The following is a 27,002-nucleotide window of genomic DNA, read 5'->3' as shown; positions in this document are numbered from 1 at the left end:
AGACAGGCACAGCCCCCCCACACACACACACAGACAGGCACAGCACAGCCCCCCCACACACACACACAGACAGGCACAGCACAGCCCCCGCCCCCGCACACACACACAGAGAGACAGGCACAGCACCGCCCCCCCCCGCACACACACACACACAGAGACAGGCACAGCACCGCCCCCCCCCGCACACACACACACACACACAGAGACAGGCACAGCACAGCCCCCGCACACACACACACAGAGACAGGCACAGCACAGCCCCCCCACACACACACACACAGACAGGCACAGCACAGCCCCCCCACACACACACACACAGACAGGCACAGCACAGCCCCCCCACACACACACAGACAGGCACAGCACAGCCCCCCACACACACACACAGAGAGACAGGCACAGCACAGCACCGCCCCCCCCCGCACACACACACAGATAGGCACAGCACAGCCCCCCACACACACACACACAGAGACAGGCACAGCACAGCCCCCCCACACACACAGAGACAGGCACAGCACAGCCCCCCCCCACACACACACAGACAGGCACAGCACAGCCCCCCCACACACACAGAGACAGGCACAGCACAGCCCCCCCCCACACACACACACAGACAGGCACAGCACAGCCCCCCACACACACACACACAGACAGGCACAGCACCGCCCCCCCCGCACACACACACAGACAGGCACAGCACAGCCCCCCACAGAGACAGGCACAACACAGCCCCCCCACACACACACAGACAGGTACGGCACAGCCCCCCCACACACAGACAGGCACGGCACAGCCCCCCCACACACAGACAGGCACGGCACAGCCCCCCCACACACACACACAGAGAGACAGGCACAGCACAGCCCCCCCACACACACACAGAGACAGGCACAGCACAGCACCGCCCCCCCCGCACACACACACAGACAGGCACAGCACAGCCCCCCCCACAGATACAGGCACAGCACAGCCCCCCCACACACACACAGAGACAGGCACAGCACAGCACCGCCCCCCCCGCACACACACACAGACAGGCACAGCACAGCCCCCCCCCACAGATACAGGCACAGAGACAGGCACAGCACAGCCCCCCCCCGCACACAGACAGGCACAGCACAGCCCCCCCCCGCACACACACACACAGACAGGCACAGCACAGCCCCCCCCCACACACACACACAGGCACAGCACAGCCCCCCCACACACACACACAGAGACAGGCACAGCACAGCCCCCCCCACACACACACACAGACAGGCACAGCACAGCCCCCCCACACACACAGACAGACAGGCACAGCACAGCCCCCCCACACACACAGACAGGCACAGCACAGCACAGCCCCCCACACAGAGACACTTCTAGTCGCTGTGCCCCGCCCGGCCCCCAGCGCAGCCCAGGCATCCAGAGGGGCCGGTCACAGCCCGAGCTCTACAAGCCCCGCCCCCTGCTTTCCTCTAAGCCACCTCCCCTTCCTTATGCACAGCTCCCGCTGGGCGCCTCACTCGTCAATTCGGGCCCCGCCCGTCGCCAAGAGGCCCCGCCCCCTCTCGGGTGCCCCGCCCCTACTAGGTGCTGCCCCCCTCTCGCCCCGAGGCCCCGCCCCCTGCTCCTCCTCAGGTGAGTGCCGGCCCCGCCCCCTCCGGAAGCCGGAGCCGGTCCGTGGTGCTGGGCGGCCGCTGCGCTGCGCTGCGCCGGGGCCATGGGGCGGGTGGCCGCGGCGCTCCCCCGTCTCCTCCTCCTGCTGCTGCTGCTGGGGTCCCGGGCCCTGGGGCTGCGGCTACTCCTCAGCGCCGCGCCGCCCTTCAACTGCTCGCAGCCGGTAAGAGCCGCCCGGGCCGGGGGGGGACGGACAGCGACCGCGGAGGGCGGGGCGGGTCAGTCCGGGCCGCGGCGGGGAGCCCCGCACCCTCCGCCTGCCCTGGGCGGCGCGGCCCGGCGGGCGGGGACACGGGCTGGGGGCTCGGCCGCTGAGGTGAAAGGGCCCCTCGTGAGGGGCGAGGCCCGGGCTGTGTCACTGTCGCCGGCACCCCGTTTTTGTTTGTTTTGGGGGGGGGTTAATGCCTGCAGGCCCTGGTTTTCAGAGGGGTTGATCACCCCCCAGTTGCCCCTTTGGGGCGCTGCTAGCGTTCACTGTAGTGCCTCTGAAAATCAGGCATAAAGTGCCCCCAGGTTTAGGCACCCAAAACCACTGACCGCTCTTGAAATTCTGCCTCAGTTATCCCATCTGTGAAAGTTGAATAATACTTGAAATTTTTGTCAAGACAAAAGACAAGACTTTTTGATGAAAAGTCCTATTGTATTAGAATTGGATCTGTGTACAAAGTGGGGTTTGGGGCTTTTTTTAACCATCTTCCAAGGGCCCGCTACAGGTGTTTTTAAATGATTTTCAAACATGTCTGCATTGTAGGCTACCTCTTAAAAGAGGGCCTCTCGGAAACACTTCCAATCCCAGACTCTTTCCAGATATCTCGCCTCCCATTCCCTGCAGCAACTGCGTAATGTTTCTTTACATGAAGAAGTAACATAAAGACATTATTGAAGATACAGGATCAAAATAAGCTTGCTTTAATTCTGTAAGTGAGGATGCCTGGTTTCCTTCTGTCTGCTGTTTAATTTTAAAATGTCTCTAACCTTTACAGTTGTAAGGAGCGTTGTAAATATAAATGTCAGGCAACTGCTGCTCATAACTTTCCCAAGCAGCAGCAGAATGAAACTTGGGAAATTTTTGGTTATTTTCACTGATCCTGTACAGAATTCTGTGGGTGGTAGTGAAAATTAACTGCATGGGAAAGCTATGAGAAGCCCTAGCTGTATATTAGTACCAAAACTTTCCCTGCAAACCACTTTAATTTCTCCATGTCATTTTGTGATCTTGAATCAGCATTCTTGTGTGCTGGAAAACACGAGCTCTTCTTTGAAGTTGTCCCCTTTCTGAGAAAAGAATGCTCCCAGATACCTCTAGTAAACAGCAGCTATGGAGGGTCACTAGTGCTTGTTAATCAGCTAAAAAGAAGGATTCACATTAGTCATTGTGAGAAGAAGAATAACTCATATGGATCAATCCTAGGGTGACCAGATAGCAAGTGCGAAAAATTGGAACACTTTTTTTTTTTTGAGGTATACTACATATATAAGACAAAGCCCCTAATATCAGGATGGTCCCAATAATATCAGGACATCTGGTCATGCTAATCCAGACTCCTTGCCCATCTTGCAAATCCTCTTGAAGAACCACTCTTAGTATGGCAAGCAACTAGGGTTTCTTGTATTTAGCTAGTTAGCCTCTGGAAGCTCTAAGGGAAGCCTGGTTTGGGACTAAATTAGTGGGAGGTGACGCTGTTCAAATTTGGAATTCTTCATTGAGACAGAAGCAGCTGCACAGATCAGTTTTGAGCACCACTCTTTTCATGGAAATTGCATAGGGATACTTTGAAACACATTTTCCATTGAATGTATCCGATGAAGTGAGCTGTAGCTCACGAAAGCTTATGCTCAAATAAATTTGTTAGTCTCTAGGGTGCCACAAGTACTCCTTTTCATATTCCCTATTGTAAATGGTCTTCAGTGCATTTTTCTGTTTTCTATATATAACAGCCATACCACTATCCAGATTATGTATTTCCATGGTGGTTAAAGTCCCATTGCCAAGATATAATGGGATCGGCTTGAAATGCACTACTTGTCACACAATATTGCTTGTATTTGGGTGTTTCTGTAGCTTTGGAAGCTGACTGTGATTGATGTGATCTACACTTGACAAAACAACTTATCTTAATGTTAAGCTAAAATATAAATATTGCAGAACTTGCCTGGTCAGGTGACCAGTGTTTGGAATTAAGCGTGTCACTGGCATGTTTGAAACGAGTGAGGGGCCCTGGCTGGCGCTAAGATTTGCCAAGCTGCGTGGAGTTCCTGGCAGGATGTGGGGATGTGCTGGACAAGTTACTCCGGTTGGGTAACTTGTCTGAATGCATCCAATGAAGTGAGCTGTAGCTCACGAAAGCTTATGCTCAAATAAATTGGTTAGTCTCTAAGGTGCCACAAGTACTCCTTTTCTTTTTGTGAATACAGACTAACGAGGCTGCTACTCTGAAACTTTTACTCTGTTACTTCTGCAGAGCAGAGCAAGGCTGGAAATCTGAGGTGAAAATTAGGTGGCTCTTCTGCTGGAATAGTTGTAAGAATTTCAAATGCATACATTCTTGGATTTTTGCAAACGTGGGTCTAGGGTCCCCTTTCTCTCTGGGTCACTACCAGGGCTTGGGCAGTCAGGCCTGGTGGTCAGGGTCGATGCCAGAGTCCAGGGGTCAGAATGAGGGTCAGATACTAAGGGCAGTAGCCTGAATTCGGGACTGCGGTCAGGGTCCACGTACTGATCCCACGGGGCAGGAACGGAGCCAGAGTTCAATTTCCAAAGCCGGGGTCAAAGCTGAAATCCGAGCTCCAGTACCAAAACCAGGGGTCAAAAGCCACAGTCAGAGTCCCAGACTGAAGCAGAGACAGAGTCCAAGTACAGAAGCCGGGGTTGAGATGAGAATCAGCATTAAAAAAAATTAAAATTTGAAAAAGTACAGAGAAGGGCAACAAAAATGATTAGGGGTATGGAACAGCTGCCATACGAGGAGGGATGTTGTGAAGGCCAAAAGTGTAACTGGGTTAAAAAAAGAATAGATAAATTCATGGATGATAGGTCCATCAGTGGCTATTAGCCAGGATGGTTGGACACAACCACATGCTGTGGGTGTCCCTAAGCCTATTAACTGCCAGAAGCTGGACGTGGATGATAGAGAATGGATCACTCAATAATTGCTCTGTTCTGTTCATTTCCTCTGAAGCATTTGGTACTGGCTACTGTTGGAAGATAGGCTACTGAGCTAGATGGACCTTTGGTCTGACCCAGTATAGCCATTCTTATGTTCTTAAGGTAGGAATGTGAATCAATACAATTTGGAAACCATTAGTCTAGGGTTAACTAAAAGAACCTTTACAGTGGAAGATATTTTCTGAAACCTTTGAAAACACGTACTCCCCCAGTGCACACCTTTCCCCAGTAGACTCAGTAGTGCAGTTCCCTACTCAAGATGAAGTGGCCAGGAGATTATTCTCTTTCTTTATGCAGATTGATTTAACCCTTAGAATACTGAAGTGCTGAGCACGCAAATGTGTCAATTCCCAGTCCCTTCTGTCCTTCTTTTCAAGAGACCCAGCCTTCGTCTCTATTACTCTTCTGTTCTTCTCAACCTGGCTCCTCCCTCTTCCCTCTCCTTGTCCCAGCTGCAAACTGCTGTCTCCCTCCCTAATTCCTGTGAACATTCAATAACAGCTGAATCACTTTCCCTGTACGGGCTCAATAGGTTCTATAACTTTTAACTGCTCTTATTAAAAATACCCCAAGCGAACAGTCAACTTCTAAAGGCTTAATATACGCTATGCAATGAAATCTGTCCAAGAAAAAGGACATTGCCTGATTGGTTGTCTGATGTAACCACATAGATCAGAACTCCGTTAGCCTATTTGTACAGTTTGTTGAGAATAACACTGCAAAATAATTTATACTAATCCCTGGACACCTTTCGATTAGTTGCTTGGATTCTGGTTGTCTTTTATGCATACCAAGCCGCATAGCAATTTAGTGTAAATGAGCAGTAATATGATGAGATGTGCATTGGCTAAATGCAGTCAAATGTCTCTACATACACTGGATGTGCATTTATGGAGTAGGTGCATATGTTGTTACTTTACTAGATTTTGAATTTTCTTCTAACTTTAATGTTCCATAAATTTATATAAGTTTTATAATCTGTCCAAGAAAATCTAATAATATTTTAAAACACGTAAGAGGAGTAATAGTAGTAAATAACAAAAGTGCTCTTTTAGGTATACCTGTAAAATTGTAGATATAAATACACAAAAGTTGTCTATTTTAAACTTTTGCATTTGAAAAGCCTCCAAATCTCCCTTTTCCCTGGGCAGCATTAGTCTGAGCCTGACTTCAGAGAGCATACCATCAACACCCTTCCCAGTCAGCAGCAGCCGCTGTAGTGAGTTTTTAAAAAGGAAACTGTTGCTAAGCAAGGTTGGTGATACGCACTTCCCTTTTGTAATCCTAATCAAAATTCTGCTAATGATGATAATTTGAGCAGGTTGGGACAAGCAGCTGTAATTTATGTTCTTGAAAGCCCTGATCTGGTTGCTCCGATTCAGGAGAAGGGGCAGAGAATGAAGTGCCATATCAACAGATACCTGTGATGATCACAAAAGTAATGCTGAACTGTTTCCATGGGATGGAGAGGGAAATGAGGAGTAATTTCTTAAAAATACATTTAGATTTCAATTTTGTGGGACTGATTCATCACTGGTACTCCCGTTTTGCAGTGGCAAACCCAAGAACCTTTTAGTAAGAGATGTCTGAATGTGGTATAATCTGGTTGGAGGCAAGGTTCTATCCTCCAAATGTGCTCATTTAAACATAATCACATAGGATAAAAGCCTCTTCAACCAGTTGGATTGCAGCTCTTGACCAACACCTTTGTCATTGCTTCTGTAACTGTTTTATAAAAAGGCCTGTTTTTTGAAGCCCGGTGGGATACAATGTTTCATAGCCCCTGCCAATTTTAATAAATTGTTGGAAAGACATACAGAATGTGCTGAGAACCTGGATCTCTGTTTGAGTTCAGATCAGCAGTTTTAACTTGGAAAAAGGACAAGGACCCACGAAAGACCTCACGGAAGGAACACTCATAGAAACTTTTACACTTCATGAAAGTGATGCTGATGGATAGGAGACGGAGTCTCTGCAGAGAGGAACTAGAGAAAATGTATTTTTATCTGGGCCACAGTATGTGTTCCCTTTTTTCCCTTTTCTGCTAACTTTTTTTTTTTTTGGCTGTAGATTATTGCTGCTAGCCAGAACAAACAGTATCTACAACTACAGCTAGTCAAAATATTCTCAACATGCTTTTCATCAAAAAATGTCTTTTTAACCAAAATGGATCAAAATTTTACATTTTTTTTTTTAACAAACAAACTAAAAACTGGAATTTTTCAGTTACGTTTTTAAGTTTTGGGCTTTCAAAAAATAGAACATTTTTACTGAACAGCTTTAGAAAGCAGAAAAATTAAATTTTGTTTTTGTCAATTAAAATTCAAAATATCCTGAGGAAAATTGACTTTTGTTTTTACCAGTTCTAAACACACATTTGTTTAGGAATTGTTATTTGTATAGTGTACACAGAGCCTAACTAATCTGTTCTTGCAAGATAAGGGATCAGAAAAAGGAAGTGGCAGTAGATCATAAGTAGGTCGGGCTGCAGCAGCCAGGCACTTGAGAGGCAGCTCACCAAAAACATTATACGTACTCATGCTCAGATGAGAGGTAAACTCTGCAAGCTTGGAACTCTTCCTATCTGGCTGCAGCCATCTTTTAAGGGACAGCAGGGAGCCCTTCCCAGCCTAATGCAGGTGCCTTTGGATGCCTCTTGGGTTCCCACAGAATCCTGCTGGGAAATGTTGACCTCCTATTAATTGTATGACTGAACTATTATGACTCAGTGCTGATGGACCAGTATCCAATTTTCCAGATTTGTGACGTTTCCTATTCCCATGTTTCCCAGCACTGTGATTTTTTTTAAAGCATCAACAACAAGAATAAAAAATACAGAAAGGAAATATGGTTAATAAATAATCAGATATAAACATTAATTTATAAAGCCACTAACCCACATCTTCATTCTGCCACTGAAGCTAGCCTCAAATAGAGCTTGGCAAAATTTTTGGATAAATAGTTTTTGTCCAGTAGTTAGGCACTCACCTGGGATGTGGGAGACCTCGATTCGATCCCCCCCCCCCCCCGCATAATGTAGAGTAGGGATTTGAACTTGGGTCTCCTCCATTATAGGAGCGTGTCCTGGCCACTGGGCTTTGGGATAATCTGGTGTGGGCTTTCTCAATCTCTCCTCTTGAAGACATTCCACAGGGACTTAAACTTGCGTCTCCCACTTCCCAGGTGAGTGCCCTAACTACCATGTTGTAGTTATTCTTATTATCATTTTGGCCCAATGGCTATCCATTGTCATCATGAATAACTGAATTGTCACTATAAACAACAATGGATGGTCATTGGGCCAGAGAAGGAGAGTGGGAATGACACTAGCCTACTGGTTGGGGAACTGACCTAGCATTTGGGAGACCCAAGTGCAAGTCCCTGCTCAAATGACTATTTAATTACTTATTAAAAAAAAAGTGAAAGTCAACATGGAACAGTTTTTAACTTTTCAAAATTGCCAGTGAACCTAAAAATCCATTATTTGCTTGGATGTAGCTTCAGGCACCTCCATGTTGTCTTCCACGTTGCCTTTTTTATGCATGGGAAAAATTTCCCATCAAAATTGATAAGGTTTCTGCCTTATCTTTTAAATCCCTTCTTAAACTTATCTCTGTAATGATGCCTACAAACATTACTGTGTGGCATTAAAGTGGTGAGCTGTCTTCTGCTTTTATGTTAAACTGTTCCCTTTATTATTTCCTCATCTTAACCCCTACCTTCCATCAGTCTGTTACTATGGAAACTCTTGCATATTTTTAGCTTTATGGAAATAAGTGGTACTCTGTCTTGTTAAGATTCATAGATACTAAGGTCAGAAGGGACCATTATGATCATCTACTCCAACCTCCTTCACAACGCAGACCACAGAATCTCACCCACCCACTCCTGCGAAAAACCTCTCACCTATAGATGAATGGTTCTCCCAGAGAACATCCCACCAGCCACCTGTCTCTCTTACACAAGTAGGGATCCAGCTTAGGCAGATCCGGCTCTACGTTTTTTGCTGCCCCAAGCAGCAAAAAAAACAAAAAACCTGACGAATACGCCGCTGGCAGAGAGAACAGATACATCAGGGGGAGCTGCCACCAACAGTGAGACCCGAGCCGGAAGAGTCGCCACCGAATTGCCACCGCGGGAAACAACGGAGAGGAGCTAACGCCGAGTTGCCGCCGGGGCTGCTGCCCCCAGAACAGCAGGAGTGCCGCCTCTTTAGCAGCACCGCCCCGCGCACCAGATTGCTTAGCTGGTGCCTAGAGCCGGCCCTCAGCTTAGGTACTCCTGCTGACCACAACTGTGACAATGTGGCTTGTGAAGGGAGGTGGTATTTCAGCTAAGTAGTTGCCAGGTGATTTAGGACTCTCTAAGTCAAAACCAACACCGTGTGTTCTACCTAGTACCTAGCAAGTAGCCGGTGTGGATCTGGTGTGCTAGTATCATGTGCTCCTGGCAGGACAAATGAGCTGCAGCTTCTGATTCTGGATAGAGCCTTAGATGGTTTGAAACATACTCAATACTATGGTTTGTGAAATAGTAGAAGTTGGCGGGAGGGAGAACATGCAGTGTGGTAAAAACTATTTGCACAAATTCGAGGTGACATAATTCAAGAGTGATGACTTATCACTGCTTGTTATCATATATGTGGTTGTGTGACTTATTCAGTATGCCCACATTGTTTATGTCATTAGGTTTTTAGCTGACTTTTTGTATGCAAACTGTAAGTAGGCCATTTAGAGGAGAAGTTCTGTAACTAAACAGCAGTACTTGTGAATGCTTATTTGATTATAGTCCCCTTTTGTTATGCAAGAAATTCTAGGAGGTCAAAGTCTGATGTAGCCTGTCAGGTTTGCTTTAGTTATTGCCTCCTCCACTTCAGCTGGTTGTAGTCTTCTGATTGAATTGTAATTCCTGCTCTGACTGAAGGTTAAAATATTTCAGGATAGCTGCATTGGAAATGAGGATCCAGAAAGTAGATCAGAACAAAAGTTAGGAGTCATGCTTGATGACCGAAGTAGTTTGTCTTCCATGAACACCCTCTTGGTTAAGTAAAATTGTCAAACTCCAGAGTGTAATAGTAGCTACTGGAGTCAGTGGATACTGACCACTCTAATGCGAGAAGGGCATTAAGCTTTGCAAACCTGTTCCGTGTCTAGTGTCTGGCACTGACGAATAAAGCCAAATCTCTTACCAGCACTCCTGTGTATTGCACCCTACTACACAGAGCCCTTACATGTGCATTTTTCTTCAGTTCCAGATAACAGTCTTCCTTTAAGAGCACCAGCACTGATCTAAATAGATCCCAACAGTTGGAATTAGTCTAATTGATAACTTTTGTATAATTTGAAGAATGCCAGAATGCTGCATTACCCAAATTAGTCAATTTTTCAACCTTTCAGGCTGTTCTTCACCGCATATCATGATCCTACACACAATACTGTGACTCCCAATAAGCTAATAGCTTTATCCATACTTTGCAAACAGCTTGGAAGAGTGCCGAAAATGTAGATTGTTAAAAGTAAAATGAAAATTTCACATGGTATCAGCATGACTTGGAGCACGTCATACAGCAGAATTCTTCCTCTAGTTCAGGGGTCTCAAAGTCCAGGCCCGCGGGCCATCTGCGGCCCAAGAACCTCCCCACTGTGGCCCGTGGAGGAGAGCCGCATGCAGCCATGCTGCTGGCAACATCTGCGGCGGGCGCCGCCCCCTGCAGCTCCCATTGGCTGGGGTATAGGGACAGAGATACCATCACTAGTTGCCAGGCAGAGTCAGCCATGGAGGCAGCATCACTTTTTTCCACAAAGAATATAAACAAGTCAAAATACTGAACACAACTATCTGATGCCCACCTTGCTGCAATCCTGAAGGTTTCAACTGCTCAGTCACTGAGGCCAAACATCAACAAACTGACAGAACTGAAGCATTGCTAGGTGTCTGGCAGGCGAAGAATTGTATAAAGTTGTATGACAGTTTTATTATTTCTAAGAAATTCAAAATAAAAAATACAATATAAACGTTTCCTTTTCTGAACACCATCTTCAGTGACATTATTGGCCCGCTGGGAGGATTTGGGGACTGGCACTGGTCCTAAGGTAAATTGAGTTTGAGACCCCTGCTCTAGTTGATAGGCAATTGTAACGTACTTATGTATGCCAATCTGCAGAATGTGTAAACCATCTGATAATATTAATGGAATCCTCTTAACAGATTGGAAAACCAGCGATAGTTCTGTGAACCTAGGTTAGCAACTGGCCCAATGGATATAATTTCAGTTCTCCTTCACCTCAAGGTGGTAACCTCCCGTCCAAACCCTGCTTATTTTACACATGATGGGGAGCCTTAAACACTCTCCCTCTATTTTCTAGATTTTTAAATGCAGTATTAGAGGGGTGGTAGTTGTTGCAGTGTTTACAATGTATTTGTATTGCAGTACTACTGTGAGGCCCATAGCGGAGGCTTGTTGTTTTAGCATCATGTTCACACAACAAAAAGATGGTCCTTTCCCCTGAAGATTTTATATTCTGAGAGCTTAGATAGAAGTTACAATGCAAAATGTCATTAGATTTAAAATCTGCTGTTGCACTTGGAATTGAAATTAGTTGCTCTGTCTACTTTGGAGAATTGAGGCAGTACCCTCTTTGATATATATCCTGGGATGGGAGGGTGAAGGAGATACTATAGTTATTCAAATATGTATGTTAATGTAGTATTCTGTTCAAGGTTTTCCAAAAACCAGTAATGAGCAACATCATATAAAAAGTCATCTTGGTTCTGTGATGTGTAGCTATTTGTTTAAATGACCAAGCAATGGGATCAGAGCATTCCTGTTTGCTAAAATTTTAACCCTTTCTTTGCTGAGAATTATGCTTTTTCCTCTACGGTGTTGGGAGGGGGTTGTATGTAGCTAGGAGCGGGAGGGAACCTGTAGTAGCTAGTGATAATGTGAGAGGCATGATGTTGTGTCACTTTTTTTGTCATACAGATCTGTAGTCTATGGCAATTATTGGGGTCTAGCAAGGAGTAGTTAGATGTTTAGCTATCTAAGTTGGTCAAGTCTAGTCTAGAGAGCAGTAAAGGAGAAGAGAATCATTGGTATTTTCCTGGAGGCCTGATACAGATATGCTATAGTTTCCTTGGCAGTATAGTTGTGGAACCAGCTTTCCAGAAATCTTCTCCCCAATTCTTATTTCCCTGCCTGGGTTTATGATTCAGTTTTGTACTGTGTTTTCCTCTCTTGTCTTATAGTCAGGAAGTAATTCTCGGACTCTGTGGCACATAAACTTTTCTTTAAGGAGGCAAATACCTTACACGACCTTAGGATGCTTAGGTACTGAAGGCATCTCAGCCTGACTAGTAAATAACCTGAATTTTTGCCTGACTAGACACAAGTTCTAATTTTTAAATGAGCCCAGATATGTGTGAACAAAGGCTTTTTGCCCAATAGTTGGAGAGGCCAGTATGGGGTAGGAAGAAGTTGGGAAACAAGTCAGTTGAGAGTCTGGAGGAGGGTGGAATGGGGACCTTGATTAAGTAGGAGGCCTATCTACTGCTGCTTCTGCTTGTAGGATTTCAGTCTGGTTCATGATCTAGTCAGTATACCCTGGCATTATAAGTAGACTGTCTATTATTGCATGGATTACCCACTTTATCTGGGGACTACAGAGGCTTGTGAGTATCTATAGATGATCATTTAATCTACAGATGTGGTTGCTATTAAAAAAAACAAAAAAACATTCCAGATGTAATGAAGGGGTCCAGCAAGACAGAAAGCCCAACAGAAATCTTACTGAGTGCTCAGGACCGGAGTTAATCTCAAATATCTTAATTTCAGTGGGAACACATTTCTTTTGTCACAATCTCCATCAACCAATCAATGTTTCTGGATGAACCTGAATACTGTTGCCAGTTCTGTATGGACATAAAAAAGAATGGTGTAGGGGGGATGTCCATGGAGAATCTCTCCAAATGGCTTTGCCTAGAACAGTGGCTCTCAGCCTTTCCAGATTACTGTACCCCTTTCAGGAGTCTGATTTGTTTTACATATCCCAAGTTTCACCTCACTTAAAAACTACTTGTTTACAAAATCAGACAAACATACAAAAGTGTCACAGCATGCTGTTACTGGAAAAATTGCTTACTTTATCATTTTTACCATATAATTATAAAATAAATCAACTGAAATATAAATATTATACTTACATTTCAGTGTATAGTATATAGAGCCGTTCTAACCAAGTCATTGTCTGTATGAAATTTTAGTTTGTACTGACTTTGCTAGTGCTTTTTATGTAGCCAGTTGTAAACCTAGGCAAATATTTAGATGAGTTTACATACCCCCAGAAGGCCTCTGCATGCCCTCAGTGGTACGTATACCCTTGGTTGAGAAACACTGGCCTAGCACATTTGGTTTTGGGGGAGGAGACTCTGATTAAATCCGCACTGTGTTGTTCAGTTTTTAGAGTGGTAATATAGATTGAGAAACTTAGTTGCAACACTTCCTCCTCCTGCCTCTACTGGCATCTCCTTACCATGTTGAGTCAGCTGCTTCTTTGAGTAGTGTCCCTATGAGTGTTCCACTCCAGTTGCGTTTGCACCCCCTGCGCCTTTGATGTGAGATTTCTCACAGCAGTGTTCATTTGGCCCATGCATGCGTGTGACTCAGCCTCATGGCCCATACCGTTGCTATATAGTACTGCATGGGCTAACCATCCTCAGTTCCTTTTCAACTTCCCCAGCTTGAGAGACAGCCTTAGCTAGTTGTCCACATTGTTTTTCCTCAACTATGTTCTCTTAGCTTTTGTAGTGAGTGTATTATAGTAGTTAATACTTAGTAATAGTTAGTTGTGTTAGTTTTTTTAAAACCAAAAAAAGAATTCCACACATATAGCTTTTAGATAGATTTCCCCCCACCCTGGGGAGGTTTTGCCCCTTTCAAAGGTATGTCTGATTCTCCTGGATTCAAGCATTGCCTGTTGTCTCAGGAGGCAATCCCAGTGATAGACACTCTCATGGCCTCTGTTGCCTTAGGAAATCTCATATTTCCCAAAAGAGCAACTTCTGTCTGGCATTAAAATCTAGAGCCAGAAAGAACAAGGAGATAAAACTTCAACTCCTTATGATGGAGAGCTTGCTGCATCCAGCCTTTGACCCAGGCCAGGAGCCTCCCCTCCCGCATATGCCAGTCTCCAAGTAAGTCGCCTGCCTCTTCTGTATCTGAGACACACTCCTCAAGGGCGTCTAAGAGGAAGACCCAAGATTCTTTTCATAAGTCTTCCAAAGACCTTGCCCTGAGTTTCCAGGTAGAGAATCTATCTTGAAGTTGTCAGCTGCCCCAGATTCCAGTGGTCTCTGACATGGTACCCTGAGGCTGCTGGTTCCTCAGATACCAAGAGCACAACTAAGCAAAGAGACCCTAAAATATCAAGCTCCAGGACACCAGGGTGGCAAGAAGAGCTCTACCACAGTACTGGAAAAGACCATTCAGGCTCTGTCCAGGTTCCTTTCAGAGCATTCAAAACTTGTGGTACCATCAACTCCTTCACTACCATTACTTCAGCTCAAGCCCTGGACAGCGCTCTTGGTACCGCAAGAATTCTGGCTTCCCTGAGACCTCACGATATCAGAGACACCTGATTCACTATCGCTCAGCTCCAATGTCTTCTCAGTACTGAGAACTTCCAGTTCTCCGGACACCCCTCTGGTACTAATAGTGGTACCTCAAGCTTCTTCTGTTGCCCCCCCATTACTGAATGACTTTGAGGAGGAGGATTCTGATGAAGATTTTTGCCTCAGCCTCCCAAATATCTGGGCAAGGCTCTCCACTATGAACCCTGTGAAGGTTCTTTTCCTGAGGTCCTGAGTTGCCTGAGCTTACTTGTGACAGACATCCACAACTACCATCCCACTGGGACAAGCACTCATGGACTCCGCCACCCGTGCAATATGTGCCACTCCCTTGGCCATTCTGGGACCCCTGGGCAGCTTATTGCCATCAATTCTGTAGGGCCTCAATCTCTGCCCTTCATAGAGATAAACAACCCTCCTCGCCCTCCCTTTCTAGGAGACCGGAGTCTCAGGAAGAGACCTCTGAGGAACAGGAGGACAGGGCTGACGAGGAGATTTCTCCAACTGCAAACATTTCCTCTTCATCCCCGGATGAAGCTGTCATGCCATCATTACCATCCCTGGCTGACTATTTTAAGCAGTTTCACCATCTCATCAAGAGGGTCATGGATTCTTTACAGATCCTCCTTGGGGAAACTGAAGAACAGCATCTGCTGCTCGACGTCCTGCATACATCCTCCACTTCCTGCATTGCTCGGTTAGTCAACAAGGCACTGCTGGATCCTGCAAAATTCATCTTGCATACTCTGGCCTCAATTCTTCCCATGTGCAAGAGGGCAGACAAAAAAATATCATGTTCCCACTAAGGAGTCAGAATTTTTATTTTCTCACCCATCTCCTAACTCTGTGATGGTTTAGGCTGTTAATGAATGTGGAAGGCAGCACCACACTAAATCTATGCCCTATAGTAAAAATCATAAGTATTATTCTTCAGCTACTTTACAGTTTGTAATCACCAACTACCAGGCCTTAATGGCGAAGTTCAACCACACAAATTATATCCAGCTGATCTCCTTTATTGAACATCTGTCAACAGAACACAGAGAGTGGTTCCAGACAATTCTTGCCAAAAACCAGCTCCTTGCCAGGACATCTCTGCAGACTTCTCTCAACATTTCTGTTGCTCATTCAATTTCTGTGGCAGTAGTTATGAGGAGTACATCCTGGCTTCAGTGCTCAGGATTCCCTAAGGAGGTCCAGAATACAATAGACCACGTTCCTTTTGACCGCACTAAGTTATTCACTGACAACATGGATGAATCTCTGCATACATTAAAAGATTTCGGAGCCACTTTACAATCTCTGGGGATCTACATACCTGCCCAGAAGAGACAATTTCGCAGGTCTCAGTTAGTACAGAGATCCTATTCTGCCCAGTTCCTAAGCTCACAGATGAGGCAGAACCTCACCACAAGAGGCAGAGGTTCCAGAGGAAACTACTCAACTCCTGGCCTTCAAACTTCACAACCTTCCACCTCAAAGCATCAATTTTTGATGGGATGATCAAGGTCCTGAGCTGCCATCCTCTTTCTTACCAGCTGCAATGTTTTACCTGCCTTTCCTCCCTTTCACAACTGCCTTTACCACTTCTGGTAGGCTTGGGAGCTCATTGCCCATGGACAAGTGGATTTTGGAGATCATTTCCAGGGGTACTCATCTACTTCAATTCGCTTCCATCCCCCCAAACCTCCTTCCCCATCCCTCTTCAGGGACACCTTCTACGAGAACCTGCTGTTGCAGAAAATAGACTCTTCTGCACCTGCATGCTATAGCAGCAGTTCCCACAGAGGGAAGGGGCTTTATTCCAGGTATTTCCTGGTTCCAAACAAAAGAGCGGCGGTTTGAGAGCCATCCTAGATTTAAGACTACTCAACACCCTTGTGAAGGCACAAAAATTCAGAATGTGACACTTGCAGCGATAATCTCATCACTGGACCAAGGGGATTGGTTCTTGGCCCTTGACCTTCAGGACACGTCTATCCACATTGCGATCCACCCATCCCACAAACAATTCCTATGCTTTACAGTACGCCAGGACCATACTCAGTACAGAGTGCTCCCTTTTGGCCTATCATCCACCCAAGGATCTTTTCAGTAGTAGTAGATGTCAGTAGTAGCAGCACACTTACACAGGAATGGAATTTTGGTGTTCCCTTGCCTAGATGATTGGCTTCTAAAAGGACTCTCCTTGGAAGTAACTTTATAGGCAATGTACGAGCCCATAAAACTCTTCCTCAAACTAGGCCTGTAGTTGAACATTCAGAAGTCCACCTTGACCTCTGTTCAAAAGCTGGAATTCAAAAGGGCTTATCTTGATGCATTAGTAGCAAGTCTTCCTCCCAATGCACAGATTTATGTCTGTATCCAACTTAGTTAATACAATTCAGATCAGCCTTCAAACCCTGATCAGGAACTGTCTTTAGCTACTGGGGCATATGGTGGCTGGCACTTGCGTTCTAGAGCACGCCAACTGCTCACGCAATGCCTTCCAGGTTGGTTCAGGATGACCAGACACAATTTAAACACACTGCTTTCCATGCCCTCTTCTGTAAAGGAATGTCTCATTGGTGGAAAGACCCCATAATGTGTGTGCTGGAGTCCCATTCACTCACCCTTCCTCAGTGGTTGTCATAATAACAGTTGCTTCCCTGTTGGGATTGGGAGCGCATGCATCTAGACACTGATACATAGGGCCCTACTAAATTCATGGCCATGAAAAAGCGTCTCACACAGTGAAATTTGGGCTCCCCCTGTGAAATCTGGTCTTTTGTGTACTTTTACCCTGTGCTTCAGAGCTGGGCGGCTGGAGAGCAGTGGCTGCTTGCCAGGCACCCAGCTCTAACGGCAGAGCTATCGCCAGCAGCAGCGCAGAGGTAAGGGTAGCAATACTGTTGCCACTATACCTCTTATATATGCTACCCTTACCTCTGTGCTGCTGCTGGTGGGGAAGTCTTCAGAGCTGGGTGCTGGCCAGCAGTCACCACTCTCTGGCTGCCCAGCTCTGAAGGCAGTGCAGAAGTAAGAGTGGCAATACTGAGACTCTACCACCAAACCCACCCCCACCTCCCCGCTACAATAGCTTTGTAAACTCTTTTTGATCTGGACCCCCAGTTTGAGAAACACTGAGTCTTAAGGACTTTACATATTTATATTTTGCTGTTTTAAAAATACATATTCATGTTTGTTACAACACCATGAAATTTAAGGTTTAAATATCTGAAACCATGAAATTCAAGTTTTTTTTAAAATGCTATGACCATGAAATTTACAAAAATGGACTAAGAATTCGGTAGGGCCCTACCCATACAGCTCAGAGCAGGTGGATGCCCCAGGAAACCACTCTGCACATCAACTTCCTGGAACTCAAATCATTCAGATACACCTGTATCCAGTTTCTGCCACTAATCAGAGGCAAACACATAAAGATCATACAACATATTATGCATATTTCATATAAACCAGCATGGGAGAGCAAGATTCCCCCCACTCCCCACATGCTGAGGCTATAAAGTTTGAAATTGGAGTATGCGCCATCAGATTGTCATCACTACAGTTTACCTTCTCAGAGTTCAGAACATGACCATAGACATGCTCAGCAGACACTTCTCTCAAGACCGCAAGTGGGAGATAGATTCCACCATACTTCACCACATATTTTGACAATGGGGCACTTTTCAGATAGACCTTTTGATCAAGATGATATACAGGAAATGCACCCAGTTTTGCTCTAGAGCCCGGCCGGTCACTGATCCCTGGGGGATGCCTTTTACCTCCAGTTGTCAATGGGTCTTCTGTAGGAGTTCCCCCCGCAACTCCTCTGATATCCAAAGTTCTACTCAAATTAAGAAAGGACTGGGCCAGTGTTATTGTTCTGACATGGCCCAGACAAACATGGTTTCCTTACCTGATACAGCTGGCCATGTTCTCACTGATCACTCTCCATGCCACTCCTCGTCACCTTTCCCAAGAGAGTGGGAAGATCCTTCACCCCACCTCAGAATCCTTCACCTTGAAGCATGGCTTGTCAATGGTTCTCAGGCATGGAAATGGCCTGTTCACAGCAAGTAAAAAGAACGTTACTACACAGCAGAAAAGAGTCTGCACACTGCACTTACAAAAATGGACAAGATTTGCATGCTGGTATGATGTCAAACACATTGAACCAGCAACTTCTTTGCTGCCAGACATACTGGCCTGCATTCTAGAACTAAAGAGCTGAGGGCTATTGCTGAGCTCCACTAGAGTTCATCTGGCAGCCATCAGGGCCTTCCATTTTCCAGTAGAGGGGTACTCTACCTGCCCAATGACAATGAGGTTTCTCAAAGGCCTCTGCAACCTTTTTCTGCCAGTTAAATGCCCTACTTCAGTTTGGGACATCAGTTTGGTTCTTAAATGATTTACAAGACCGCTGTTTGAACCTGAGGCTGCCTGTGCACTCCTCCATTAATTGATGAAAACGACATTTCTGGGTGCTATCACATCAGCTTGATGAGTATGGGGGGGAAATAGGGGCTTTTATGGCATACCCCCCATACACAATATTTTTCAGAGACAAGGTCACATGACTGTACCTCAAGTTTTTGCCATATTAATCACCCTATTCACCTCCCCATCTTCCACTCTGAACCTCACTGGGATAAGGGGGAGGTGTTGTTCCACACACTTGATGTCAGGGAAGCCTTGACCTTCTACCTTGATAGGACTAAACATTTCAAGCAGACTTTCAGATTGTCTTGATCACCGACAGAACAAAAGGAGCTAAAAATCTCTAATCAGAGGCTCTCTAGGTGGAGAACTGACTGTATTCATAGCTGCTACTAGTCTCATAATCTCGAAGCACCCACTGACATCAGAGCTCACGCTGAGATCCATTTCCATCTCCACAGTCTTTCTTAAGAAAAGTTCCTATCATTGAAATATGTAAAGCCACAACTTGGGCTTCTATGCAGTAAGTTGTAACTCTGCTTCTGATACTGTGTTTGGCTCAGCTGCACTTCTGCACTGGACTGAAGCTCACTCCTCCTTAAAGGGGGACTGCTCAGTAGTCACCTAGAGTAGAGCACCCATGGAGATGCTACTTGAAGAAGAATAAATGGTGGTTCACCCTGTGCAGTAACTGTGATTCTTTGAGATGTGTGTCCCTATAACTGTTCCACTACCTGACCTCCTTCCCCTCTGCTTCAGAGTTCCCTGTCATGGGACAGGCTTTGCAGTAGAGAAGGAACTGAGGATGGCTAGCCCACGCAGTGCTATATAACAATGCCGTGAGGCTGAGTAACACACATGCATTGCCCGTTTGGCCTGTGCTATGAGAAATCTCCAATTGAAGGTATAGGGGGTGCAAGTGCACCTAGAGTGGAGCGCACGTAGGGGGACACATCTCAAAGAACCACAGTTTCTGCACAGGGTGAGTAACCATTGCTTCTCTGCGAAGGCAGAACTCCTGGCTGCTGCTTCCAAATTCTCCACCCAAGAACCCGCTTCTTGTGTGACTATACTCTCATTGGGCCTGCAGTTGTCAAATGTTTCCCAGTGGGTGCCAAACCAAGAAATGTTGGAACAACAGCTGTGCTTCCAGGCACCCATGACTTATCTGCTGATAAGAAAAACCAACAGATGAAAGCAGATGGCTTTGCCTTTTGTGTAAATAACTTATCACCGTTTATGCAAAGACTTTATAATGAAGTACAATTTACAATAATTACTGGGAATCTAAAATTGTCCAAATATGGAATGATTTAATTTAGGTGATTGGTTTTATCTAAAGGAAAGTAATTGTTTGTCAGACTTGTCCTTTTGTATCTTGAATGTTTTTGGTTTTTTTAAATCAAATTTTCATAATCTGGGGCCCATTACTTTCTTTAAATTTATTGATTAAAGGGACATTTTCAGTAAATAACGTACCCTTATGTGTCCTTTAATTCTGTTACTAACACTTACGCTATTGTGATAATTAAATTTTTCAACATTTATTATGTTCCTTTAATTGTATTTCTCTCCATTTGAACAGTAAAAATAGATTCGCTGACTTCATGTTGGTTTACCCAATATCTAATCACTTTCTACTTCTCATTCACTGGCAAAGTACAACAGAGTTTGGGTTGCAGATGCTACATGGGAATGTTTCAATCCAAGCAAACTGTTCTCATTTGAAGATATAAAAGTGGTGAGAAAATGTCCCCACTTGTGTTTACAGACACTTTATTAACTCTGATAGAATGTAAAAATCCAATTTAGGAATTGTCTAAACATAGAAGTTGCATCAATTTAACTTAATTGATGCAAAGGCACTCTTAAATTAGTTTGAGTGCCATGGTTCAAAATATCAACTTTAGTTGACTGACCGACTAATTTTAGTGTGTTAAGAGCTTTAAAGACAGAGGCCTGGCCTGCCAAGTATTTTTTCCATTAATATTAAACTTGAAGCTAAGTGTAATCTCAGTATTGCTCTGATCATGATGGTCCTTCTCCCCACTGGAGGGCACAGTTAATCAGAGTTTCTAGTGGTGCCAGTGCTTAGGCCCCTGTTCAGTAAAGCTGAAGATGAAACACTGATTTCAGTGGCACTTTGGCACATGCTTAAGTGCTTGCAGAATCAGGGGCCTCAGTGCTAGAATCTAGTAATGAGGCTGGAAGTCTGGTTTCCAACCCAATAAGTTACTTGGGGACTAGAAGTAAGGGGTCCAGGTGAGGTGGGCGCAATGGTCATTCCCACTGATGAGCTGCTGGTTTTGTGGGGTTTGGTGTTTCTTCTCTCCTATTGAGTAATAGCTGGAGGCTCTGCTTCTCTCTGAATTTGAGAGAGTGTTTTCCTACCTTAACCCTAATTCTGTGTTTGGAGGATAGGAGTGAGTATAGGCACTGCCAGTTCTAGTGAAACTCTTTGTTTTTCAAAACCTAAATGTTGAACATAAGCTACATGACAATGTCCCTTGTAAATGAAAACATTCTTCACCAGGTTTATTTTAGTTCTCAGGTAAATTCTTACATAAGTCTCTGTATAACTCACAAATTTAGAATGGCCAGATTAGTCAGACCTTACCTCCTCTTGGATTGGTACAACTTGAACGGCCTGCTGCATGCCTTTGGAACAGTATTTTCCAGATTTGTAATAAGTTCTCTGACATGATGACCTTTGATGTGACCTGAATTTTGTAGTGAATTGAGTACCTGTTCCTCAAGTACTTCTGTGGACATTACTTACAAGACATGCAGATATGTTTACCTGCAAAAGTACTATTGTTAAAATTAGATTTGTACCCTTTTATACTTTATGGCAGGGGAGGGCAAACTACGGCCCGGGGGCCAGATATGGACCATCAAGGCTTTCAATCTGGCCCGTGGGTTTGCCAGCCCTGTGGGGCTAAGGCAGTGGGGCTAAGACAGACTCCCTGCCTGCCCTGGCCCCATGCCACTCCTGGAAGCGGCTGGTACTGCATCCCTGCGGCCCCTGAGGGAGGATGGTGGTACCTGTAGGTGAGGGCAGCATGCGGCGGAGCCGCCTGCCCCACCCCACCGCTAGGAGCCACTGCTGGACATGCTGGCCACTTCTGGGACCAGCGCGGGGCCAGAGCACCCTGCCTTAGTTGTGCTGCATGCCACTGTCACCCTAGAGCCACTCGAGGTAAGCTGCACCAGGCTGGAGCTTGGCCCCTGTACCCCTCCCGCACCCCTGCCCTGAGCCCCCAATCCCCTCCTCCACCCCAAGCCCTTGCCTTGAGCCCCTTCCTGCACACCGCATCACACCCCACACTCCCTCCTGCACCCCGATCTCCTGCCCCAGCCCTACATTCATGGCCCTGCATACAATTTCCCCACCCAGATGTGGCCCTTGGGCCAAAAGGTTTCCCCACCCCTGCTTTATGGTGTATGTAACAAGGGCCTGGAAGAGGCTTTTAATTTTTATTTTGTTACCTTAAAAACATCTGTAATGTCAAATCTGGTTTTCCATGGTTTGCTGAAGGATTTTTTTGAAGTTCTTTCTGTTAAAGCACGCTTTTTTTTATAGTGAAGCCAGAAATTGTGCAGGAGTCTATAAATCATGTGGAAACTACAAATGGCTTTGTCTTCACTAGGATTTTTACCTCATGTTTGCTAACTCTCAGGTTAAGAATGCACCAGTTTCCTAGTGAAGACAAGACCATAGTTTTCCAAGGTAGACCAGACGTGGAAAAAGAAGTAGAATCACATTCCCTCTGCCTTTTTATTTCTTTTCAGGCCATCTTGATTCTTCATAAAGTATAAAAAGGCAGTAACTCATTTTTTTCCCTCTTTGTAGTTCAGCTTTAAAAGTGGTTCTCAACAGGATAAAAACAGACTCTCCTTTTAGAGGATTGGTACTTATTAAAGATGCTAAACCACTTTCTGTGCCTTGGTTCTGAAGAGCATCATAGAAATTAAAGGTGGAAAACAACGATTAGTTCATGCAGTCCATCTCCCTTGAGGCAATGCAGGATTGTTCTCTACAGTTTCTCTCCAGTGATTTGTCCAATCCAGTTTGTAAAGTGACCATATTTATTTCTGTTCGATTCTGTTCTAGCACTTAAGGACCTCAAATACAGAAGAGGGCTTCATTGTACTAGGCACTATACGAACAAATACCACAGTGACAGGCTCTGCCCCCGAGAGTTCACAGTGTAGGTCAAAATGATCTGAGAAGTTGTAGGTGACTGCCAGCATGACCAGTGCTGGATGGTAGTAATTTGTAGCCATCATGGCAAAGACAGACCTATCTGATTCGAGCTATGGGACTTTCACCACCTTTCTTGCAAGACTATTCTACAATCTAACTGGACTTCATTTCAGGCAGCTTTTCCTGATATTCAACCTACATTTTCTTTTTAATTTTGTCCATTACTCCTAGCAATAATGTCACCCTAAATGCTCTATTCAAGTACTTGCAGATACTTATCATGCCTACCCCTGAGCTGTAATTTAGCCAAGCTATATGCTACCATTTCCTGGTAAGTCAGTTTTTCCAGGCCATACTTGTTGCTCTTCTCTGTGCCCCTCTGTCACCAGATCAGGATGAATAAATAAGAAAACAACTTCTATTCTCTCAATAACTTTCTTGTTTTCTCCACAGGATCTAAACTGCCTCGTAAGAAATAGTAAGTCAGTTTTTCTTCTTTCTGGTATATTCCCTCCTCTCACTTTTTTGTAACTGAAGTCAGATGGTGAGTGCCTCTGTTTAAGCCACTGAGAGGTGGCAAAGTTAAGCATTATCCTGTTAACCAGCATTATGAACTATCATCTGCCTGCCTAATCCAAAACCAGCTCTTTCCAACAGGGAAATAGGAGTTCAGGTCTCTTTTCAGACCTATTTTCAGGCCAGAGTTCTTGAAAAAGAGCAAATCCATAATTTTTTCACTTCTGTTCAAAACTGAGTCAATTAAAAAAAAATTATAGTGAGATTTTAGGGTAAGTTTGTAGTATGTAATACATATCCATCCCACACTATGTTCACTAAGTCAGCACGTAAAATTAGATGTAAACTTAGTGCTGCTAAAAAACAATAAAACAATGAAAAAGTTGGTAGCAGTGACTGTAAGTTAGCAGGCATGATCTTCAGCAAATTGATACAAAATGGAAACAAAATAAAGCTTAGCATTGGTATAGGTCCATTACTAGATATGTATGTTAAAATTATCAGGAATGATGCAGAAAAGGCAGAAGTATTCAATAGCTGTATTCTATACTTGGGAAGAAACTGGGTGTTGTATTTGTGTCTTACAATGGAAAATTAAATACTTCCTATTCCAATGGTAACTAGGAAGGATATTAAACAACTTCCAAAGTTAAACATCTTTTAATCTGCAGGAATGGATAGCATACCCTCAGAGGTTTTTAAAGAATTGGCTAAGCAGCTCTATGAGCCATTAAGTGAACTGAATATTTAATTCACTGAGTGTTTAAGCAATCTTGAAGTACAGTATTGAGGAAGTGCCAGAGAAAAAGGCTAATGAACCAATATTTAAAAAGGGGTTAAAAGGGATGCTCTGGATAGGCCAATTTGCTTAACATCTGTCCTGGGAAAAAGCATGGAAAGGCTGGTGGGGGGTGCAATAAGTAAAGAATTAAAGGCTGGTAGTATAATTCATTCCAATTTGCATGGTTTTCTGGAAAATAGGTCTGGTCAGACTTGATACTGTTTTTGATGACATTACAAGTTTGGTTGACAAAGGTAACTGACGTAATATACTTAGACTTATGTAAAGCATTGTCTTAATACCTTATGGCACTTAAAATTAGCATTATATGTAATTGATATGATACGTAGCTAGATTTTTAAATCCATTAACTAACTGTTAGATCTGCAAAAGTAATTGTAAATGGGGAATCATCATCCACAGGGTGTGTTTCTGGTATGCTCTCACAAGAATCATTCTTGGCCCAATGCTATTCAATACTTTTATTAATGATCTGGAAGAAGATGTAAAATCATTACTTGTAAAGTTTGCAAATGACATACTAATAGAAGTCACCAACTAATGTGAGCTCCCAGTGCAATGGGGCGACTAAAAGAGCAAATGAAATCGTTGTTTGTATAAAATGGGGAATATTGAGTAGAAATAGGGAGGTGTTATTACCAGTATATATAGCATCAGTGAGACTGTTTTGGGACTTCAGAAAGGATGTTGACAAATCAGAAGGGTTCAGAAAAGAGCCACAAGAATGAGTCAGCATCTAGAAAACCTGCCTTACCGTGAAAGACTAAATAAACTCAATCTGTTTGGTTTTGTCTGAGAAAGTTAAGAGAACCTGAGCAGTGTAGAAGTACCTAAATGGGAATAACATTGCTGATGGTAGGTTCATAATTATTTGTTTCTAAAGACCAGAAGGCACTATTAAACCATCTAGTCTGATCTCCTGTATAACACAGGCCATGGAATTTAATCCAGTTATTCTGTATTAAGATAAATAATTTGTGTTAGATTAAAGTATATCTTCCAGAGAGAAATCCAATCCTGATTTTAAGACTTCATGAGATGGAGAATCTATTGTTTCCCATGGTATTTTGTTCCAGTAATTAATTACCCACACTGATAAAATTGTGTGCCTTATTTCTAATTTGAATTTGTCTGGCTTCAGCTTCCAGATATTTATTCTTGTTATGCCTGTGTCTTCTACAGTAGAGAACCGTTAAGTGCCTAGTGGTGTCTTCCTGTGAGGGTACTTATACACCATAATCAAGTCACTTCTTGATCTATTTATAGATATGCTAAACAGATAGAGCTCACTGTAAGGCATTTTTCCTGCCCTCAGATATTTGTATGGATCTTGTCTGCACCCTCTCCAATTTTTAACATCCCTTTTTTAAAATGTGGACACCAGAACTAGCTGCAATATTTCCATATCAATCTTAGCAATGCCACATACAGACATAAAATCACCTCCCAGCTTATTCCCCCTCTGTTTATACGTCCAGGGATTGCATTAGCCCTTTTTGCTATAGCATCACATTGGGAGCTCTTGTTTGTCTACTATAACCCCTAAATCCTTTTCAGACTCACTGCTTTCTGGAATACAGCCCCCCATTCTGTAGATATGATGTGTATTCATTGATATTAGATATATGACATTATGTTTGAATATTTTGTATTCAAATTTATTTTGCTGAATTGGGTCCAGTTTACAAAGTGATTCAGGTCTCTGTGTATGACTGTCCTGAACGCTTCATTATTTACCTCTCTGCCGGTCTTGGTGTCATCCACAAATTTTATCAGCAATGTTTTTATATTTACTTCCAGATCATTGATAAAAATACTGAAGAGCATTGGGCCTAGCACGGATCCCCGCAGAACTCCACTAGGAACACCCCCTTTCAATGATGATTCCCCATTGAGAACTGTTTTTTGAGATCTGCCAGTCAGCCACTACTTAAGTCACTCAATGTGTAGCTTATTGATGCTGTATAGTGCTATTTTTAATCCGAATGTTGTGTGGTGGTAAATAGGTATTTAACATCTATGCAGTCACCTTTATTAATCAAACTTGTAATCTCATCATAAAATGAAATCAGGTTTTGACATGACTCTTTTTCCATAAAGCCACGTTGATTATATTCCCATCCAGAAGGCTCATTAATTTAGCAAAACATAAGAGCCAATGGCTGAAAGCTGAAGATGTAATACTCAGACTAGAAATAAGGCAGAATTTTTTAACAATTAGAGTAATTAACCATTGGAACAAATTGCCATGGGGATATGGTGGAATCTTCATCAAGATGAAGTTTTTAAATCAAGATTAGACTTCTTTTTAAAAGATATGAGCTAGTTCAACAAGAAGTTATGGACTTGATGCAGGAATTACTGAGCAAAATTATATGGCCTGTTTTGACCAGGAGATCAGACTAGATTATCATAATGTTCCCTTTTTGCCTCAAAAATCTACAAAGAAAAATATTTTCCCCAAAAGACACATCAAGATTATAATATTCATAGTTCACACAGCACGACTGGGTCTATCTGCTCTTAGAACAGCTTTCCACTACAAGAACTATGAAAGAAAATGTCAGTGACCTTGCCAGCAGAGTTTATTGGTTTTC

At 44.0% G+C, this 27,002-nt stretch overlaps 2 protein-coding genes across 3 annotated transcripts in view; one reads left to right on the top strand and one right to left on the bottom strand.

Annotated features, from left to right (window-relative positions):
• Positions 1-27,002, bottom strand: part of BID (BH3 interacting domain death agonist) — a 536,402-nt gene that overhangs the window by 64,956 nt on the left and 444,444 nt on the right. The window lies entirely within an intron of this gene.
• The window catches only part of IL17RA (interleukin 17 receptor A), a 44,402-nt gene continuing 19,047 nt past the window's right edge, over positions 1,648-27,002 (top strand). For both annotated transcript variants that reach the window (XM_073320070.2, XM_073320061.2), the window contains exons 1-2: positions 1,648-1,828; positions 23,541-23,565. In XM_073320070.2, coding sequence (XP_073176171.1) covers positions 1,709-1,828; positions 23,541-23,565 — 145 coding nt within the window. In that variant the 5' untranslated portion in view covers positions 1,648-1,708. The remainder of the gene's footprint in view (positions 1,829-23,540; positions 23,566-27,002) is intronic.

This window comes from Lepidochelys kempii, chromosome 1 (assembly GCF_965140285.1).
Source record: "Lepidochelys kempii isolate rLepKem1 chromosome 1, rLepKem1.hap1, whole genome shotgun sequence".
Taxonomy (NCBI): Eukaryota; Metazoa; Chordata; order Testudines; family Cheloniidae; genus Lepidochelys; species Lepidochelys kempii.
This window is presented reverse-complemented; position numbering and strand designations above follow the sequence as displayed.